Source organism: Mirounga leonina, unplaced genomic scaffold, assembly GCF_011800145.1.
Source record: "Mirounga leonina isolate KUSES-001 unplaced genomic scaffold, KU_Mleo_1.0 Mir_82, whole genome shotgun sequence".
Taxonomy (NCBI): Eukaryota; Metazoa; Chordata; class Mammalia; order Carnivora; family Phocidae; genus Mirounga; species Mirounga leonina.
In genome coordinates, this window is record NW_023270825.1 from 33,278,643 (window position 1) to 33,302,306 (window position 23,664).

A 23,664-nucleotide genomic window follows, 5' to 3' on the forward strand; every position below is an offset into this window, starting at 1 on the left:
TCTACATGACTGCAACATTAATAGTTCATGGCAAAGGAAGAAACTAAGGGTGATTAAAGTAGACTAAATAAGCAATGAGATATTGAAGGTAAGAAGTTCAGAGTTAGAACAGCTCATGGTGATGAAAGAATCCTGGGTGTGGCTAGTGGCATGAGTATGAGTTACTAAAGTGGGGTTGAGAGGAAAGACCTTAAACTTACAGAGAGGCTACGAAGTTGGATGGGCTCTCTACATGGATCTAAATGGCTATACGGACCATGTACGTGACTATTTCACAGTAAGAAAACATGATCAGGGAAACCTGGACAACTCTGATGTCCATCCAAAGTGGTTAATAGCCTACAAGCCAGTAAGAACATAACTGAAATAAAAGACAGTTCTAATAACAAAGAGATCCATGATAAAGGTGTAAGAGAATACAAAGAAATCTGTTGTCAGTAAGAAATTATTTTTGTTCCTAATCATCATAATCACTATCAATGATCCATCATCATCTCAGGATCAACAATAAATGGAAATCATACAGTAATCATCCCAAAATGTCATTTTTAAAGTTCACTTATCTGTATTGTTTTATTTTAGTGAATATTCTATCATTACTCCCCTGACACAGGTTTCTCAACCTTAGGTCTTAGTAAGGGATTACAGAACGTTACATCTCTTGTATTGAAGAGCCTCCCTCAGATTCACATGTCTGTCAAATATTGTGGAAACCTACAGTAGTATAGTTAAACATGTTGTTTGAATTTATTTTTATACAACTCTAACATAAACGTCCTGGGCAAACAATTGCAGTGTGCTTGCCTACCAACTCAAGGGTTTCAAGCTAACATAACAGATTCACAACACAGAAATAGAAATTCTTACAGTAAAGAAAAGAAAATAAAACAGAAATTTTTAACTATTTGAAGTTCTCCAATTACTTTTGTTATTGTTAAACAATACAGACATTCTATTGGAAATATAAATCATTCTGTTTACTAAAATTCTCAGTGGTATAAGTATCCAATAGACCCATTTAGTTATGGTCCACCTGTACTTCTCTTGATAAAGATCAGGGAGAAGACAGGGTGATATCATTAATTTTAAGTGACAGAAAACAATACTAAATTATTAGCATTTATATAATACTTTTAGGATCCTAAAACTTTTAAGGCACAACTTTCAATGTTATATCATTTCAAGGATATAGGTAAGGAAAAGCTATTTATATTTCCTTTTTATAGGATAGTAAAATGAGTAATACACAAAGTTAGATGACTTCAAGTTAATGTTATTAGTGATCAAACAAAAAAACAAAGGTTTCTTTATCCTTGGTTCATGGCACTATGTTCTAAAACATGCTGCTTATGAAGGTAGGGTATTTCAGGAATTCATATTTACAAAATGATTATGACTCCTTTCAGGAGTCACTTACTTTTTTTAAGTTAGATTCTTATTGTGGATTTATGTTATTATTTTCAGTTAAGTCTGTTTTCAAATATTTTTTGGCAGTGGGGCAATTAAAGAGGGTTCTCACTGTAGTATCATTGAGGAACTCGTTACTACCCTAACTAGAAGTGCTATTAAAATTCTGTTGTCAGCTTCCAGAAACAGTTGGAATGAGGGAAATATTCACTAATATGTTGATACTAATATTTTTAGGAGGTGAAAGCCCTAACATTTATATTCTTTATATAAACTGTCCCCAATTGCTCTTCGTTGTTTCACCAAAATATTTTTAGCTCTTCTTCCTGTCGACTGCAAACTCTTAATTCAGTAGTCCATCTGAAATGATGACATACTTACTGGCTCTGAGAATGTTCTCCTTGCTGCTGCACCTGGACTGGACCTGCAGAGAGAGCATAAACTCAGTAATTTAGGGCTCATAACATAGATAGCCAGATATGTATGCATACTTAATGGGCAAGCTCCTGAGGTTTAGGAGCAAAGGCTTAATATATCTCAGATATCATAACATATTAGTAAAAATATATTATATTTGTTTCATATTTTTTCCTTACTATAAAGAAAGAGCAGACTTCTAGAAAAAAATTGGGGGTACATTATAAATGGGACAGAAGCAAAACCAAAGGCAATTTTTTTTATTGATGTACATTGAAATTAGTATATGGAAAAAAATAAGTTACCACATATTCAGCTATGAATACAGACCCCTAATCTTAAGGCACTGTGATAGCTCTTGACTAGATTAGTAAGGTAATTCAAGTAATAAAGTTATAATAAAATACTCCATTGTAGTAATTTTTAATTATACATGTTGATAAGTGGAAAACAGAAATCCTCATATACAGTATTTATGTGTGATTCCAATGACTTATTTACTTATTAAAATAATTGGTTATAAATAAAATATGGGCAATGAAAGATGCCTGTGTTGGAAATCAATAAAATTGAACTCATTTATTTATCAGTTCTTAGGTGTTTATATAGAGTTTATCAATCAGAAACCCTTATGCTTTGATTCAAATAGTTTAGGTCAAAGCGGAACATTCTTTTAAATGTTATAAGTGTTGAATTCAAGAGCCACGTTGGATGGCACTAACATTTGTTAATATCAGAGGAAATTGTACTTAAACTGCACACCTCTTCTTCCCACTCCACAGCAGCTTGCCCCAAATGGATATATATACACAACATATTAATTTCTATTGCTTAACACAATCTACTATTGTAATGAAACAACTTATGAAAGGAATGTTGCAACTTAGGGTGGGTTATGGTTGTCCTTCCCTGAAAAGAACAATTGTTAATGTTTAAAGAAACAACAACAATAATAAAAAAAAATCACAGACATACACACAAGAAAAACACACACACACACACACACCAAAAAAAGGGAAAAAAAGGGAAAAATAATTCCAGATGTTAAAGTTATTCTCTTTTGGCCCAGATTATTTAATTAGTTTTAAATATACTAGAATGAAGAAGCTAATCTGAAAGATAATATTCTTATATTCTTTTACTCAAAAGTTTTATTGAAAAACCATTCTGGGCCAAAGGGAAAGGAAATTAATGACTACTTGAAATAAAAATACAGGGAGGAAGACACGAGAGTGAGAAAAAGAAAAAGAAGAAAGAGAAGCTTGGGGAAGTAAGTCTAGACAATAGAAAAGAAAGTATGGGCTTACAGAAGGGGACATTATGCAAATGCAAAATGTTCTGCTATTTCTTATTGAAAATTCATACTAAGAGGGTAAGAATCACTAATGAACTTGCTGCAAAATAAATAACCAAGTTTGCACACCATGGAATGAAAATAGGTGTAACTAGACTACTACAGCCTTAAAGGAGAAAAGAAACAAACACTAATAGACAAATTAATAGACAAGCTTGATAAAGAGATAAACTACATTTTAAAAAGCAGTTTAAGGAACACAAGAGAAAGCTAACAGAGTGAGAAAAATCTGGGAGAGAGAAGAAAAAAAAGGGGAAAATGTTGAAAGACAAAAACAGAGTTCAAAGAAGTCAAATGGAAGTCAAGAAAGTCTTCAACAAGATGTAGAAACAGAAGGAGCCCAAACCCATAGCGCAAAGATTGCAATGTTTGCGAATGGAAAGCAGCTCCTTTGATCAGTAATAGTTACTCTTAAGTCGTAGCCTCTATTCCTCCAGAGTTCATCTTTAAGCCCTTCCAATCTAGAGTGGAGCTAGTGTGTGGATAGAAACAAGAGATTTATAAAGAACAGAGCAGTTCAGATGAGTAGTTCAAATTGTCTCATCAAATGTTTCAACAGATTTATATAACATCTAAATGGAAATGGTGGTGAAGAACTAGCTAGCTTTACCAAAAAAAGTCAAACCAAACCAAAACAGCAATTTAAAAAATCCCTCTCCCTCTCCCTGCCTTAGGTGGCTTAAAAATTAAAAAAATTTGTTCATAGCATGAATTTAATGATAAAATCCCAAATCTTGCTTTGTGGTGCCTGAGTTTAGAATTATATATTTCATGGTTTGGGAAGAGAAATTTGGATGATAAAAAACAATTCAGTTTCCTGAACAAATTGCTAACAGCAGTATAACCAATGTTTTTTCATTTACATTACATTGGCTATTTGACCCAGATTGAGGGAAATCACTTAAAATCAATGATTTCATGAACTTCTTAACTTTAGTGATCTTCAGTATATATAAAAAGACTGAGGAAAATAATTTTAAGACATTTAAAATATATATGCACAAGCAGATGCCCTCTCTCTTGCATCATGAAACTGGTCATCTTTATAATATTTACCTAATTTTATAAAAATCCCAATATGAAGATTTTACCTAACTCACAATGTAATGGGATTTACTTGAAAGAATAAAGTCAAGAAACAATTACTGTTCTTGTTCTCACACATATGGACTAGAAAGAAAGTAACACAGTTCTGTCCCAAGTTTTACAGTTTACTGTTTTTTGTTTTTTTAATCTTACCCTGGCTTTTTAGTCAATGGAAAAAAAAAACAAAGGGAAGTCTGAAAAACAAAATGAAAGGTATGGTACTGGATTACCTCTTACTTTATTTTATTGATTATGTTTTTTACTATAATTAAAATCTAACTTTATGGTGTTAACAATTCCCCTTTCAGCTGGAATTAAACTAAAATAATGTGCAGAAACAGCATTATTACATTACAGTCAGTGGAGGAAATGAAAAACACAAGAGACCTACTGAAAACATAGGTATTCATTTACTAATCAAGACTGCTTTCAGACATCAAATAATTCATTTAATTCATTTCAACATGTGTTTACATGTGTAATATAATTTTTGCTGAAGATCACATTGTCCAGTAAGAAATCTTAAGCCATGAAACAGAAAACAAAAGAGGGGAAAGCATGTAATAAATGGTAAGGAAAAAAGTGAAAATTCTTTAAACAAAGCTGAGAAAATATTAGCAAACAACCACAATCTTTAGATACAGTTAGAGAAGTGACTTACCTTATGCTTAGGTCATAACAAGAATAGCACAGTGTTTAAAGTCAGCTCTTCATTATGGGAGGTACAATTGAAAGCCATAGGTTATAATAACATGAATTGCTATACAGAAATGAAGACTTTTTCAGCCCAACATGAAAAGCTAACTCTTATGGGACAACATTTCTACTTATGTTCAATGCAGCATGAAGAACAACTAAGGGTGTAAACATCAAAACACATGAATCTCACACCAGTAAGAGAGACTGTCCAATCTCTCAGGAACACAGAAGATTTAATCTGTGACCATAACCTGTGACACATAAGGGAAGGCACATCACTCTAACACTGAAAGATGCATGCATAATGTATAAACATCCACCGACAACTCTCCCCACCCCCTCCCACTCGTACACACAAGCCCATTAAGATACAGGGAAAAAATGTAGTGCCAAGCTGTTATGAAGAAAGCAGGACACAAGGAAGCGCAGCAGTGGTCATGTGCTTTGAGAGGTGTTCTTCCCTTAAACCATCCCATCACCATGCTTATTTTAAAGAAGCCAGGAAAAGACCCCTTCAATGCTGCAGTAGCTACGAGCCCCCAGCTTGAAGCTAATGTGTGGAATTTCAATCACCGTTCCCTGCGATGTCAGGGGCTCTCCAGTGGAAGCCAGATGTATAACACCAGTTAGTGGGGTACAATGTGTGAATAACAAACATCCTTTCCCTTCTGCCTTTTGCAGAAGTGAGGGAGGAGAGAAACAAATAAAATAAATAAAGCCCATGTTAAGAATAGGTTCATAACAATATAAGATGTATAAATATTAAAATGGAGATTACATTTGATTGCCGGTTAACACAACTCAGGTTTAAAACTGCTTCTATTTTGCTGCTCACCAGGCTAAATTGTATTCTTTCTCCTTGCAAATATTAGGGATAATTCTATACAATATGGTTCATACTGAAAAATTCTGAGCAGTTGGGTCAGATGGGGTCAAACAAGAACAAAGGAAGTCATCTTTGATAGACATTAAAGAAAGCCCTCTTTCTATTTTTAGCATGATTGTACTGGCCAGCAGTCACATTTTTAAATTAGAAATTAAGCTTCTGTATATCTGCTTACTTACTAATTTGAGAAATTCTATGGCAATGGTTTGGAAAGGCAATTTAATCTTAATCTTCTTACATTTAAAAAAAGAAACAACAAAAAAGATTATCTATTTAGAAATTGTTACTAAGTTTCCTATGTACTCTTCTCTACTGTCAATAAAACTTATTTTAACATGAGTTGTTCCAGCTCATTAGAAAAAAATTTCAACTTTGCTTTTCTATTATTCATGATAGTAGTTAACTTCATCCATTTTATTTTTTGGTTTATGTGTGGCATGCAATTTAGTTAGATTTTTAATTTTTTTTTTTAGATTTTTAATTTTTAAAGATTATTATATTACCATTTTCTCTCCTTCATCCTATTCTTAGTAGGCCAGAATATCTTGACCTTTGTTCTGTGTTGTATGATTTTAGTTAAGCTATCTTGACTAAAATCATACAACACAGAACAAACTTCTTTGAATACCATTTACTCATCAAAATAAAACTTAAGATAGAGAAAAAGGACCTCATCGGCATTTACTTAGATTACTTGCCTCTTTAGCCTACCCAGAAACAGAAGGAAAGAAAGGTTTGATTTAAACATTAAGCCAACAACTCTACAATCTCAGACTTTTAAATTCTATTTCTTTATCTTCTCAATTCTTATATAAAAAATTGAGAATGATTTAGAAAAGCTTTTTCCATAGTTCCATTCATTCATCATTTTATCTGGATAAATTAGGGTACAAATATTTGGCTCATCTGAGCATAATGACAATTCATTTGTGTTTAATCAGATTTATGTTATCACAACACATATTCAACTGAGGAACTCAGAGTTTTGGTTTATTTATGACATGAAAGGCAGCATGATAAAAAGAACGTCCTTTGCAGTCCAGTGGTATGGTTTCTGATACTGGTTTATCTTTTTCTTAGCTGTGTGACCTTAGACATAACATTTAACATCTTGGAGTTTTAATTTCCTTATCCATAAAATGGGGAAAATTCAGTAGGATATTGTATGTGAAAGTGAAAACTATTATTAAGTGAAAAAAAGCAATACAAATCTAAGTCATTATTATTATCCTTATTTAGATTTTTAGTCACCTACATTTACTTGGGTAGACTCTGAGGTACAATGAGAACAAAGAATTTGCTCCAGATCATGCCATGAATCAGTGACAAATGACAGACTACAACTGCCAAATTCTAGACTAAAACTTCAGGAAAAAGCTGAGTTAAGGTCTGAAGTTACCTCTGCAAGGATTAATCTAATGCTGTGTTGTATGATTTTAGTTAAGCTATCTCAATTCTATGGGAATTGATTTCCTCATTTGTAAAATGATAATGTTTCCAGGGGTTTCAACTAAAGATGATGGAGCCCTTGAGAGAACTTGTGGATAAAAGTCAGGTGTCCATTCATTGGGATGGAGAAAAAAATTAAAATTTTTATATTCACCAACCTAAGTAAATTTTCTTTCTTTCTTTCATTATGAGCTTAGGTGACTAACCACATTAAAATGATAGCATCTATTGTATCAGATTATTATGGATATCTTAAAATACTCTTCATATTCACCAAGATTTCAAATTACAGTAGTCTAATGACTTGCTGCTAGATTTAGTTACTTAATGCATTTTAAGAGGCATTATTACCACACAATTTGTTTTTCATAGATATTTTGATAATGATTTTAAATTTAATTAGTTTTCTTTGTAATCCCACGTATTTTATTTTATATGTTTAAAAATACTTTCCTGAAAAGAAGTCTGTAGGCTTTGCCAGATTCCCAAATGGCTCCATAGGAGAAAAAAGGTTAAAAAACTTTGAAAGAGACAATTTCTAAGCCTCCTTTTATCTCCAGGATTTTGTTGCTCTAAGAAATCTTTCCTATCTCCATCTGCTGCCCTTTATCAAATCATATATAAAAGAAGTTGTTCTTTTTTTGAGAAAATTATATAAAATTGGTCATGAAATTAACCAATTGCCCACTTAATAGACCATCTAAGAAACAAAAAAGAAATGTTATTATCAAAAAGTTATAAGAGCTTAGGCTTATAAAAAATTTCTGCTTCACTTGCTCTTTTCCTATTGGTTTAGATATTTAATTAAATGGAATAATCATTAAAAAAGTCATCACATTTAAAAGTCTCTAACAAAAGGTGAACTTCTACACACACACACACACACACACATCCATAACTAATTATTCTTTGAACTCTTAGTCGTGTGTTGATTACAGATAAAAACAACAGTGCTATTATCTATGTATAACGTAAGCCTTTTCAGGAACACAGACAATATTTGTAAGCAGTACAATTTTACAATCTTTTCCAGAGGACTATTCTTGAATGTTTCCCCACTAAGACATGAATTATTATTGCCTTGAATTCCACTGAGCTTTCTTAACTCCTAGGCAAATGTGAAGAACTCTTCTTTTCCAGCACTGACTTCTTCTAAAGCTGGAATTATAGCAGGTTACACAGTTGGTGAAGTGAATTATAATGAACACTGAAAATCAAAAGCCTATTTATGCTGCTTTATACGTAACTTGTTGAGCTCCTCATTCTCAAAGAGAATACTATGATATGTAGAACATAACCAAGAAGAGAACTGGTTATCACCATGGCTGAAAGGGATACAAATTTGAATATCAATGGTGAATATTCTTAATGCATTATCCATAAAGCTTTAATTCTAAATTGAGTCATTCTCAATGATTTCTAGAAAATTTGTAAATCCCAGGCTGGTCTCCCTTTGGTATCAACAATATTTTTGAGTTGATGTTTGTTCTGAGAATTTTGATGTTGATCATGATAAATACGAGGAATATATATTACCTAATTGTATAAACATAACGAAGCTGAATAATATAGTTTTTGACTGGTAGGGATTTCAGATTATTCTTGACACCATTTCCTAATCTTTAGATGAATATTTAACTACTTTACAGAGTAATTTATCTTCATTCTAGAGATGAGAAAGCAGGGGTTGTTATCAGCTTTAGTTTACACAGTAAAGTTGTAATGAAACTTAGCCCTCCTGACTTCCAAATTCATTTCTCTGTACACCAGTAAATGAGTAAATGACCCTATCTTTCTAATTTACCAGTGGCAATCACTGCATTCCTAATCTGTCCTTGAATTTCCATTGCCTTTTGCTCTTGACTATTTCTCTTGGCAATAAGAACCACTCAGAATAGGCACGGGGATATAAGAGTGAAGGAAAACTGGTATGAAAGGCAGTTTGGGGAGTAGCACTCCAGAGCCAGACTGCCTGGATTTGAATCTTGGTTCTACCATTATTAGCTGTGTAACACTGGGTAAGTTATAATCTCTTTTAGGTATTTGTTTTCTTATGTATAAAATGAGAATGACAGAAATCCCTATTTCATAGGGTTGTTATGAAGAAAGTGAGATAATATGTGTGAAGTGTTTGATTTAGAAGAGAATCTGGCCCAGAGTGAATGGTATATGAGCATTAGCTATTACTATGCTTGTTGTTGTTACTTTTGTTTGGATGATACTCTGGAACTGTAACACAGGATGTTGACTAATTTCTTTGTAATTTTGACAGCTCTAATAAGATCAAGTAAGATTAGGTAAGTATTTGAATAGGAAGTTTAAAAAACCTGTTAGTTTTATGAACTAGAGCCTGAAAGATGGATATAGTCAGTAATATAAAACCCTGAATTATTGAGCATTTGCAATTATTACCACTTCCTGGCACTTCTGGAAGAAAGTCGCATTGGCTTTCATTAAACATAGAGTTTTAAGATACTGAGTTTTAAACTAGATTTAATATTCTCTTTGGTTTTCATTTAAGGATAGCATAATATGTTATAGGCAATGAAAACTCTTCCCTTCTCTTCTAGGTTCTTTGGCTGGTCTAATAATTAAATTGGCATAGGACAGATTAACAGGAGAAAAACAAATTTAATTTTGTATGTACAGGAACCCCAGAGATATGAGGTTCAAAGAAGTGACCAAAGCATTCAGCTTTTATATCTTTTAGATTAAGAAACAATAAATCTGTGAAGAATTGACAAGACAAAGGAGTGTAAGCCAGGGGGAGTAAATTAGTGAAGGAATAAGGTTTGTGTATGTAGTCTTCTTGGAGCTAAAATCCCATCTCTGGTAGTAAGGATGCTTTCTCCCCTTCTGGTACAGGGAGGGTACCTTTCACACAGGAGATTTATTATCTGCTTTCTGGGGAGTGTCCTTCTTGAACTGGCTGTTTCTTAAGTAACTTTAATTGCAAATAATCAGTATGTCATATTTTGGGGGTGGCATATAAAGGGAGTAGAATATGCCACCCCAAAATATGCCTTTTTGACATAAAGATTATTTGAGCTGATTATTTTGAGAAACAGCAAACACAGAAGTTCTGAAAATAGAGTGGAAGTTACCCTTTGGTAAAGGAAATTTGTATTTATAAAAGAAATCTCCATTTACAAGGGTGTCTCCCTCTCTGTACCAAGAAAAGGATGATCTAAATCACAAGAAAATGTTATCAATGGAAAAGGCATGGATTTAAATCTGTATCACAAACTTTACTTCTGTTTACTGTGTTTTCTGGTAACCTCCCCATAACTGGCCTCTCTGCCTCCACTTTATTTTGTCTTTAGCTATATGTGGTATTTAAGCTGGTGGTTCAGGCTATCTTGGGGAGTTACTCCCAAATATACATGAGGTATACATGTTAATAAACTTGTTTGTTTTTCTCTTGTTAATCTGTCTTTTGTTATAGAAGGTCTCAGCCAAGAACTAGGAAACGTAGATGGAAAATTATTTTCCTTCCTTACACATTTTTTCCCCTACACATTCTTAAATGTCATGTCATATCACTTATTCATTAAAAAAAACCCCAAACTTCTGCTTCTACTGAGTATACCATATAAGAATACGGCTACATAGTTTTCCTTTCTAAATCAAAGGATGCTATATTGCAGTTTTTATTTGTCTAAATGCCTAGCTAGCATTCATAAGGCACATGGAAAATGTACAAAGACAAAGACATTTCTACACTGTATTAATAAAATAGAATGATTTAGAAAATGTTTAGGATATTCCTTTGAGGACTGGAGATAAGACCTAAATTTTTAAAAGACTTTTATTACAACCCTGTGTGGTATATATTATGTTAACCAAGCCTCTTATGATATAACCAAGTAAACAGTTTACAGATATAGTTTGATATTATTAGACTCTTGTTTACATATGTCCTTTCCATTTTCTCTGAATTTTTAAATTTTTCATGTCTGGGCTAAATCAGATGGAAAAGCAGCAAATCCATTACCATTAAAATTGAACTTTTAGCTTATAAAGAAGAACTGTGTTAAAAGAACTGTTAAAAGAACTGTGTTAAAAGTTAATTTTTTAAAAAAGATTTTATTTACCCATTTGTCAGAGAGAGAGAGAGAGAGAGAGCGCGCACAAGTTTGGGGAGCGGCAGGCAGAGGGAGAAGCAGGCTCTCCACTGAGCAAGGTATCTGATGCGGAACTTGATCCCAGGACGCTGGGATCACAACCCGAGGCAAAGGCAGACGCTTAACTGACTAAGCCACCCAGGCGTCCCAAAAGTTAATTTTTTTAAAAAAGGTAAATTCATGACTTTTGTACAAACATAAAATGAATGTATGTCAAAGATTTTATCTAAATGTTAATAAAGGGACAATGTTCCAATTGATTCAAAAAAGAATAAAAAAAAAACCATATACATGGACCATCAGGAATGTTGAAATGAACTTTCAGATTAATTGAACAAAAATCAGTTGCATCTCCAAATAGACACAGTGTGCACTTCTATGGATTAGGATCACTTGCATTACTATTCACATACTACAATTTAGTGTTGTACAATAGCTCAGACAATGAAAGAGGAGATGATCCAGAAGGGTGCCCTAGACAAGACAGCCAAAAATCCTTTTTGTTTATTTCAAAGTCTTTCACAATTTTACCTGAGAACTTTATGGCCTGGGAGTACCTATTAATAGAATTTGTCTGTTAGTTGAATTCTGGTTTATTTTTGAGTTTGTCCCCTAGTGCATACCTTTGGTTTCTAAGATTGTATGAAATACCAGCTGTAGTCACTTTTAAATGGACTGCAGTTTGTATTTTGACTATAATATTAAAATAGTAGTTTACCATATTAGAAATGGAATACATTTATATGAAATATACATTATATCTTTAAAAAATTTGACTTAAAATATAATCTCCAAGGTTTAATACACAAAAAATTTTTGTAGTTTCTTTTTTACCCAAATCTAGTGAAAACTCAGTTTGAATATAAACTTTCTTTTGTCAAGATTCAGTCATGAAAAATTCCTAAGGGAAAGAGAACTTATTAAAATCAAAGAAATGCAATATAATGTAAAAATTATATAAGATAAATATATTGACCAGATTACTATGTAATTAAGGTAAAATATAGTATATATATTTTCTGAATAAAGCTTCCTTTTAGACTTTTTTTTTTTTAAATAGAAAAAGCTACACATGTGTAAGAAAAAGCCTGAAGAAGAAGGGATATTCTTTCTTAGAACATTGCTAAATTTAGGTCTATCAGTAGTTTGAGTTGTTTCAGCCCACTTTAATTACCTTGCAAAATTTGCATTTTCTCTATATACACTACTGGTTCTATTCCCTCATACTAGTGTAAGCTCATATTTATATAAATCATTCTCAGGATGAAGAAGATAGGTAAGATTATTTTAGATGTGTGCAAATTTTTACTTCAACATAAGCCTGAGAGCTGTAGGTCCAAGAACATGTGTTAATTTGATATGCTAAAGCTAGAGACTTACACATGCAATGAATCCTTCTTTAAGCAGACAAAAAACAGCTACATGATCTTGGCTAAATTACTTTAACTTTTTAAGCATTAGTTTCCACATATACAAGGATCAGGACAATGATAACATTCATTTACTGAAAAAATACTTCTTGAGCATGTACCCAATGCCAGGCTTAGATCTAGGTACAGGGGTTAAAACCTAAATAAGATCGACAGGGACCTTGCTACTATAGAGCTTACAGTCTAATAGGAGTAGACAGATATTAAGCACTTAAGCTAATATGTACATAAGATAGTTTCAGCTAGTAATAAATGCTTATAAAGAAAATAAAAGATAGTAATGAGATAAAAAGTGATTAGCAGTAGGGTATAACTTTTAGATAGAGTGGACAAGGAAGACTTTTCTGAAGAGGTATCATTTGAGTTAAGATCTGAGACACCTAGAGGAAGATGGATGAGAACTTTCCAGACTGAGGGAATAGCTAGTAGTATGCAAAGGCTCATGCTTTGTTGAGTTTCCACCTCATAGGATTGTTTTGAAAATTAAATAAACCAATGCAGGTGGAAATTTGGTCTATACTTGACATTTAATAATGTCTGATGATAATAATAGAGGTGAGAATGATAATAATAGGTGATAACAATAGAGGAGAGAATGATAATGGCTATGATGATTATGATACCAACTATCAAAAGTCAAGTACTGCAACTACTCTCCTCAATCCTTCTTAGTCTGGAAACCATTTGAAACCTCTTTCAGACCAAAGAAGAGTGTTGTAATTTGTCAGAAGGGCCAAAGATTGGTAATAAAAAGAGGCATAGTAGGTGCTCAGACTTAGGTTTCCAGCTATGTAGGACATAAATATATGTTTTGAAATTAATTTGGTATTTCATAAAAATCAATGAAGGTATCTCTGATAAAAGAGAATACTTTTCTGTTTATTGAAGTTTTAATGTAAATTTCTGCATAAAAGCTCTATGATACCATATTGTTATTAATTTGTGATAGCTACTGTACTTGTTAGTATTCTCCAGACAGTGGATCTATACTTCTAAATTAGAAGTACTGAGGGATTTTCAAAGTTTATAAAAAAAATGTATCACATAGGGAAACTAGTGAAAGCTTACTTATAAAGAATATCTATGCTGTTAATCATCAATCATCAATACCCATGTCCAAGTCACATTAAGCTTCATTTGGAACAGAACAATGTTATTAATGATGCCAGGGGGTGTTTTGGTTCAGTATTAGTGCTTTTGTTACTTTTGCATTCCTGTTTTATTCCTTTTGATTTCCTATATATTTATATACAAATCTATGGTATTATGGCTTGGTTGGGGTCAGTAAGAGCAGTTTTTGAGATATATTACCTACTTCTGGCCAGTTTATTTGATGTTTCAACACAGTAAACAGGAAAATGATCATATATATGTGTGTGTCTGTACACACACATACTTAGTATGTAAATAGCTTATTGAAGGAGTTCAAACAAATATCCTCTAAGTGTGCCACTTAGGCATGTGGACTCTTTTGAGCTGAAGGCAATCAAGATCCAGGGGGCTCAAGAGAAACTCCTGCCCCTCCTTTAACTACCTAGAAGAATTTATTTTTTATTTTTAACTGTTTTAATTTATTTTTTATTAACATATAATGTATTATTTGTTTCAGGGGTACAGGTCTGTGATTCATCAGTCTTACACAATACACAGCGCTCACCACAATACACACCCTCCCCAGTGTCCATCACCCAGCCATTCCATCCCTCCCACCCACCTCCCCTCCAGCAACCCTCAGTTTGTTTCCTGAGATTAAGAGTCTCTTATTGTTTGTCTCCCTCTCTGATTTCTTCTTATTTCATTTTTCCCTCTCTAATAGAACATATATTGGGGGTCTTTCCCAGAATTAGAGTTTTTACCATACATAAATTTTATATAAGTGACCTATCTGTATAGCAGGGCAAACATCTAATTATCAAACATCTGCCCTTCTTCTTATTGCCCTATGAATTGCCCTCCTTCTTTTTAAAGCCCAAATCCCTATTTCATTTCTTAGCTCAGAATGACATAAATACCTCATTTTACCCTTTGAACCTACATGTATGTGAGATTCTCTTATGTACAAAATTAAAATTTTCTCCTGTTAATCTGTCTCATGTCACTTTAATTCTTAGACCAGGCAAAAGAACCTTTGAAGGGTAAAGGAAAAATTTTCTTCCCCGACAATATATATACATATAGTATGTGTATGTGTGTATTTTATCTCTACTAGCACATACCAAAAATCACTGAAATCATGCTACTAAAGTGTTATTTTAAAAATAAATATAAGCAGGACCATGTCAGGTTGTCACAGGAGCAAAAGGGATCCTGACAAGTATAGCACCATTCTAATGCAGGGTTAGTATATGCCATATATGTGCAAAGAATGTATTTCTAATTTTCTATCATACAATGTATTGTTCTTATATAATGAAAATTCTATGCAAAGGGAATTTGAGCTTTGTCATAATTCCTTAATTATTAAAAACATTTTAAAAGATCTAAAGAAACTATAATAAAACATGAACATTTGTTAAATCTAGGCGGTCAGTGTATGGGTGTTTGTTATTTATTCTTTATTGTATATATATATATATATATTTTTAAGATTTTTTATTTATTTATTTGACAGAGAGAGAGAGCAGGAACACAAGCAGGGGGAGTGGGAGAGGGAGAAGCAGGCTTCCCACAGAGCAGGGAGCCCGATGTGGGACTCGATCCCAGGACCCTGGGATCATGACTGAGCCGAAGGCAGACGCTTAACGACTGAGCCATCCAGGCACCCTATTTTTTTTTTTTTAAGATTTTATTTATTTATTTGACAGAGAGTGAGACAGCGAGAGAGGGAACACAAGCAGGGGGAGTGGGAGAGGGATAAGCAGGCTTCCCGCAGAGCAGGGAGCCCAAGGCGGGGCTCGAGCCCAGGACCCTGGGATCACGACCCAAGCTGAAGGCAGACGCTTAATGACTGAGCCACCCAGGCGCCCCTTTATTGTATATTTCATTAAAAAATGAGAACTGTAAAAAAGAAAAGATAAAAGGTAACTGATTCACCAAAGGACATTTACCTGAAGCTGCCAATACCTATAAACCTTTTAGCACAGATTTCTCAAATTTGGAATTTGGGATCATCTGGATACTCTTTTGCCCTCTTGTCTAACAACAAACACAATGCCAATGTCTACAAGTCATATATTTTTCATTGTTTTTTTCCTTCACTAAGTATATATTAATTGAGAATGTTGTTAAATTGTAATCACTGCCTGACAGTTTCATCATTAAACAATCTACTCCCTCTACCCTTCTCAGGGTTGCTTCAGGTAGCTTTGCTGTGCCCTGCATTGCTCGGTTGTTAAATGAGGAATACAATGAAGTCAAACTCTGCAGAAACTAATTCAGCAGAGCTTTCCAAATCTTAACTTTCTTATACACTAGCTATTCTTATTTTTTTTTCCACATAGGGAATCCTTTGGTGGTATTCTTTCTATATATGCTTCTTTATTCTTTATTTATTCTATATCCTCTAAGGAAACTCCTACTTTCTCCTCTCTTCTCTTCAATTCACTTTCCTTATTATTCTGTTAAGTTTTAACAATTAATATGGGGGAGTTCAAGAGTGATTTTTTTCTCTTTGCTTATCTATATTCTTCATGGAATACGTGAAAAACAAGACAAAAGTTATTGAAAATGAAAGAAAAATAGAAACTGCTGCTGAAAATGATAGACATTTGATTTAAAAAAACTTTTAGTATAACACAGGCTGAGCATCATATTTTTTTGTTAAAATCAGTCTCATTCAATTTTTGATGAATTTATTTTGAACCATCAACACATCCTTCCTCAGTCCTTCCCCTGCATACACATCTGCAATAAGATATTTGGGATTAGTTTATAGTCTATAATGAGAGAAAAGCTATGAAGTTAACTGGTTTTACAAATTTGTAACCCTGGATTCATTAGTATTATGTTTTAACTCAATTAAGGTGAAAAAGGCACATACATTCTTTTTATAAATAGTCTTTTCACAGAGTCACTGTATAACTTAGAAATTTTATAGGTAGAAATATTATACCTAATTCATTTATGCTAGTTTCATCTAGATTATTTCTCCCATATTGCTGTGAGTCAGGTTGACTTAGAATTTAGGCACACATGGTTGGGTTGCCATAGTCCAACACTAAAGCAGCTATGCTCATCCCATTTTGGTCCTTCACAGCAAGCTGAGATATACATATTCATTTTAACAGCAATTATTAAGGTTAATACTCTTTCCTCAGTGGCTGAGATAGGTTGGGTTACTATTCATTGAAAAGGGAAAGGAAAACAAGAAACAACTAGAGATAAAGAAGACAGGTAGTTTCTGCTAAAACACACACACACACACACTAACACTCACTCACACACACACACACACACACTCACTAGGAAAGGGAAAAGAAGCACAGAAAAAAGTGAAATGTAGGGAACTGCAGTTAAGAAAGTGGGTGAATGTAAATGAGGTAATAAATAACAAAATGGGGATTCTTATAGATACTTTCTTCACATTTCTTACTTCAATTGACTTTCAAAATACATGGCAGACCTTAAAAACACCAATATCATTCCTGATCTGAAATTCTCTTTTAAAGTCAATAGGCCATAGTCAAAATGCATAGCTTATAAAATTCAAAAGGTGTGTGTGTATGTAAGAGAAAAGACAGAATCACATCAACACTAATCTTAAAAGCAGCAGCAAAATTTCCCTTTGTGGATGGGATGTTTAAAAGGAAGCCAAAGTGATTTCAAACATAAAGCAATGACTGCATCCACCAGGATAAATGACTTAGTAAAACAAAGTCCAAGTAGATAATTCTAGTTGGAGAATGTTTCAGACTATAAAGGCTTTGAAATAGAGTTCAGTTATGTCTGAAAGTTAATCAACTGCAAGTTTACTGTCAATTAATTGCAAATGAAAGGGTAATGATATTGATGGATTGAAAGAGTGGTACTTACATGCCCAAGAACACTTTGGAAATACTACTTTCACTGAATATAATAGAGAATGGCTACAGAGACCCTTGCTATATGGTGGCAGTTGAGGTTGAATGAATGACTTAAGATTATTTTGACCTGTCCTTTAATTCTTAAACTGTGTTACGTGGCTCTGTGACATAGGACTTGGGGAGATTACAGATAAGCTTGCTATGTATAAAGCGAAATGAGCTAAAGGAGGCCATTTAGATGCTTCTGGGCTTCTGCTCATATAACACTTTTTGTTCGTTTAAACTTCACTAACCTATATATCAAAGGTTGGAGTAATTGATAACTGGTTCAATTACTGTACTAACATTAACTTTCATTGGGAACATCCTGATATAAATTAAGCAAAACTTAATAATTTATGCCCACAAAAATGACTTAGGAATATAAAGATTAAATGTTCAATATTTCCTCATAACAACCTCTTGCAGGTTCCAATGGCATCTTTTTTTTTTTTTCTCTTTCCTATTCTCCCACTCATGTGTATTCTTTGAAGGGATGCCCTTTCTCCATTACTGAGAAGTACCTGTGACTAATTTAGCAGCATCTGACTGCAGAAGACCATTATCTGCCTCAGTTCCCACTTTTATTCCTGGGGAACTCCCTTCTCTGTAAAGCACTGCACGGAAGTTCATCATTAATTACTGCAGCTTCAATACTGAATTAAAAGGGCTAGACTGCTACAAGAACTTTTCTTTTAGTGCAGATACACACAGCAGCCTTCTCAAAAGCCATGCATTAGTTCATGCCATGCTTCTTAACAAGAACACTTAGGCATGTAGCCCAAACAGAATTAGATTTAACTGCTGTGTGCTGGGATAACAGCAAGTTGCCAAAGAGGAAAACAAATTTAAAAAGCAGCAAGCTGATTTTTATGATTCTAGGCAATACTGATGCAGAATGGCATCGGCAAAATTTCAAAAATAGACCTTCCTTTTCTGACCCTAAGGAAGATTCAGAAAAGGAAAATTGCTAATATAGTTGAAAACTGTGGTTATAAAAATCCATATGAATCTAAATCCCTTTTGGGGTTTCATGGAACATGAATCTAAAAATATCTTTAAGGTCTTTCTGAATTCACTCTTGTTCTATAAGCTGCTGCTTATGCACTGAACTATTTAATATGGGAAACTCAGAATACATTACCTACTCTTTATTTTTTTTTTGAAGTTTTTATTTATTTATTTGAGAGAGAGAGCACAAAGGGAGAGTATGAGAGAGAAGCAGACTCCCTGCTGAGCAGAGAGCTCGATGTGGGACTAGATCCCAGGACCCTGAGATCATGACCTGAGCTAAAGGGAGACACTTTAACCGACTGAGCCATCCAGGAGCCCAAATTACCTATTCTTTAAATACTGAAGCAGAAAAGGGAATGAAAAACCAGGGCTTGTTTTCTTTCTCCATCCCTCCCTTTCTCTTTTTCCCTCTCCTTCCTCTCTTATTCATTCTTTTTTTTCCCCTTAAAATGCAAAACATTTGAGTACCAACATACCTACTTTTTCTGCCCTCTCAATTCCAAGGGATATATACAATATTAGTTTTCCTGTGCATAATACACATCCAGCTCTGTTTTGTTATAAAATAATATTTTGTATAATAACCTTACTATTTTTCAGAATTCTTCACTTTCTGTAGTAACAAAAGTCACATGAAAGTCACAGGGAGGCAGAAAATGGTCTTCTGCAGTCACATGCTGCTAAGTCAAAAGCATTTTAAAAGGTATACTCATAAATGATGCAAGCACATATATTTCAAAGGCTGTATGTGGTTTCAATTTATCACCCAACGCATTGATACTTACTCCTGGATATAAAATACATCACTGGACATGAGACTGGGTTCCCAAAATATTCAAGGTGAAGAGAAGTAAATAAGTATGATAAAATGAGCATACCTATCAAAAACTGACATTATATATATGTAACTATACAAGTGAACCTTTTAAAACCAATGGAAAGAACACCATACGTTCTCCATTTTTATTTCTAGCTTAGCATATTGATGATGATAGGGTACATCCTGTGGAAAAGCCCTCAACACTTCTCTATAATTCTCAATTCTGTAATTTTTGTTAAAAATGAGAATAAAATGAAAATTCTGTCTTAGATGTTGTGAAAAGATAAAAGGCTATTAAAAAACCTCTTGAATAATAAGTATAGTACACATAGGATTATTAAGACTGTAAATATTTTAGATTAATTTGGAAAATGATAGCTGCAATTTTAAAATTGGGTAGGAAACATTTATTAGATGACCACTAGTAAGTGGCTAAAAATATATGGGAAACACTATTAGTATGATTAAAATGGATTCCATAGGATTCAAAATATGCCCTTACATTCAACTGAATGGACTAAAAAGAAAATATCAAATTACATAAACACTATCTCCTTTGCTATATGTTATTTATTCTGACCTATACTGCTTACTGGAGTCCTTTCTTTCAGGGTCTCCTATACAATTCAAATGTGTTAGATAACTTAGCAAAGGAGAGCATTTAAAGGGTGAAAATTTGCATTTTCCTCCAATAAATAATGTTAATAAAGAGTAATATCATGCTTTGCCTTTATCTCTCTTTTCCAAAAAGGTCTGTACTTGGTAAATAAATTAAATAAGCCTACTACCTACTTAGAATAATGATGTAATCTCTGTATAGACAAAAATGTGGCCTAAAGAAATATATATTTTTTAAGATTTTATTTATTTATTTGAGAGAGAGAGAGCACACGTGTGAGCACAAGCAGGGGAGGAGTGGAAGGCAGATGGAGAAGCAGGCTCCTAGCTGAGCAGGGAGCCCGATGTGGGGCTCGATCCCAGGACCCTGGAATCATGACCTGAGCCAAAGGCAGATGCTTAAATGACTGAGCCACCCAGATGCCCCGCCTAAAGAAATATTACGGCACTTTTAAAGTTACATAATAAGGCCCCAAGAACTCAAATCTATTCTAGGAAAATCTGCCCTAAGCAAGTTCTTTTTTGTTATTGTTAACAATAATTTGGTGAATTTTAAAATAACTCCCCCATGAGTCTTTTGTGAACATAGAATGTTCTATGGCTTTTTCCTATAGGCTTTTTTTTTTAAAGATTTTATTTATTTATTTATTTGTCAGAGAGAGAGAGAGAGAAAGAGCGTGCACAAACAGGGGGGAGGGCAGAGAGAGAGGGAGAAGCAGGCTCCCCGCTGAGCAGGGAGCCCCATGTGGGACTCGATCCCAGGACCCGGGATCATGACCTGAGCTGAAGGCAGATGCTTAACCGACTGAGCCACCCAGGTGTCCCCTATGGACTTTTTTAATGCTAACGTTGAATAGTTTTAATTTTCAGAGCCAAAGGCATTGTTTCTAGTAATATTCCTGAACACCAAAGTCTGAATACATAAATATGATTTTAAAAATAGACAATATTCCAATTTGTAAAATCCTTAAGTGAGGCCCTATATTTAATTTTTGCTACAGTCTCCGTATACCTAATATGGCAATGTCTACACTGTAGTGTAGATGCTCAGTAGATACTTGACGACTAATCATGACTATTGGTAGTGTTAGCAAAACTGAAAGTATAAACAACCAAGTAAGAATAACAACCATATCAATTTTAATTCTTACAATCATTCAGGGCATCAAAATCCTTTATAGGCTTTCAAGCTCAACACATGTTTTTTTACCTTCATTTGGCACTCTGAACTTTTAAGTAAAGAGCAAAATGCATATAACATAATCAAGACCCAATTCCTCTAAAATCGTACCACTAAAATTTTTAACAGGACTAAGGATCCTGTTTGCTACATTCATGATGAATTAGCTTTCTCATGAATAGACCAGGCAATAGAAGTCACCTCTTTTAATTCAGTCATATATTTATTTTACTTTGCTCACCTGGATCAAAGATCTATATCTTATTCGCAAGATAATGACAAAGAAGGCATTTAATAAGTCAGAAATAATCAGCATTCACTAGAAAGAGATAGTAGAAATAGAAATAATAGAAAGCTTATAGAAATTTAACTATATAGGTGTAAACCCCTGATATCAACATCCATCTTATAAATTCATTCAACAAACACTGATTGATGATGCTGTGAAGAAGTCCTGCCCCAAACTGCCAGTTTCCCTCTCCCTTTACCTTCCCCTAGTAAATGGATATTCTAAGGAAGACGCCCCATTTGAGGTTTTGGAGGAAAGAAACAGGATGAAAGATTCTGTTGCCATTCAGAATTTGTCAGAATAAAAATGCCTTTCAGTAGGCTGGATTCTGTTAAGGGTTAAAATGTATTTTCCCAAGAAATAGTGTTATAAATAGTACACAGATTCCTACCTTAATCCACATATTTCTATTTGACTCTCAATTCAGTTAAACTATAATGCTATTTCAGTTTTGAACACTAGTCTAGAAATCTGGTCATCATTTATCAAGTTATTTTCATGGGAAACTGCTTTGCCCCACCTGTAAGTTGGTGGGTGCCTGCAGAGTGACATATAATGGAATTCAAGGACAATAGGATGATGGGATTCAGCACGTGCTACCCCCAAATATAGCATCTTAGCATGCTGAATAATTTAAACTTAATAATTTTGAGAAAATGGCAAAAGCAAGAGGGTCTCTCTGTCCTTCCTCTCCCCTTTACCCCTAAAACAGGTCATAAGAGTTGCCCTCCCTGTACCCTGAGGAAAGGAGCATCCTGATCGCCAAGATGGAGTGACACTGAGAAGTATCAGAACGAAAAGCTCTTTTAAATTTCCCCCAGTTTATTACCCTTAGCTCATACTCTTTGCCCCATCATAATTCTCCATGACTGTTCTCCCTTCATCAAGCCTAGCATAAAAACATCAGGTTTAACTATTTCTTTGTGTCTTCATTTCCTTATGAAGCTCTGTAAAATTTACATTCTATAAATTAGTATGCTTCTCTCCTATTAATCTGTCTTTGTCAGTTTAATTTTCAGACATAATGGTTGGGAAAAAGAAACAAGGCAGGAATGGTACAAATGTTGATGTTAACTTAGGTCCAGTTGCTAGTGTGCTAATACTTGATTTTTCAGTCAGGTTGTGATAATAACCATAATGCAAAACATATTTTACTGTGCGATAAATGTTGCAGATAATATGTTTCACAGTTAGTTCAAACTAAAAATAATTTTACCTTTGGACTTTTGGTATAACAATCAGTATTGATAATACAATAATTCTCATTGAGTAATTATTCATATCAGGCACTGCACCAGTTCAATAGTTAAGGTCCCCTAAAATGTGGTATCATTCCATTTTATAGGAACATGAAGTGCAGACAAGTTAACTTGCCTAATATTACAAAGCTAGTAAGAGGCAGGATTGGGTTTCAGATCAAGGGCTGGGATTCAAATGTAGCCCAAACTGAAACTTTTAAGTACTATGCTGAATTGATCTTTAGTAAGTTTACTTCAATACTGTGAGAAAACCAGTAAAATATTAGTAACTGCCAAAGCATGAACATCTCTAGAATATGATGGAAACCTGGTTAAAGTTAATTCTTTTGGAAAACCTAGGAGTTTATTAAAAAAAAAAAATCCTCCAAAATAAAAACATCCTTCACATCCTCAAATCTGAAAATCACATGGTATGCATGAAGCTATTTAGAGATTTTAGTATCAAAGAAAAAGGCAATAAGGAGAATTCCCAAATGGCTTAAAAGTACTGAACTATGTAAAAGCAAAGACAGAATTACTGTATCTTTCACAACTCTAGGAGAGAATTAAGCCCTAATGCACTATATATCCACTGTATGTAATGAATTAACTTCTCTTTTATGAATCTAGAATGGCAACATCTTCACAGGAGC

The 23,664-nt window shown here is 33.7% G+C and overlaps 1 protein-coding gene across 5 annotated transcripts in view; it reads right to left on the minus strand.

Annotated features, from left to right (window-relative positions):
- Positions 1-23,664, minus strand: part of GPHN (gephyrin) — a 626,508-nt gene that overhangs the window by 163,517 nt on the left and 439,327 nt on the right. For all 5 annotated transcript variants that reach the window (XM_034992943.1, XM_034992941.1, XM_034992938.1 and 2 more), the window contains one exon: positions 1,789-1,831. In XM_034992943.1, coding sequence (XP_034848834.1) covers positions 1,789-1,831 — 43 coding nt within the window. The remainder of the gene's footprint in view (positions 1-1,788; positions 1,832-23,664) is intronic.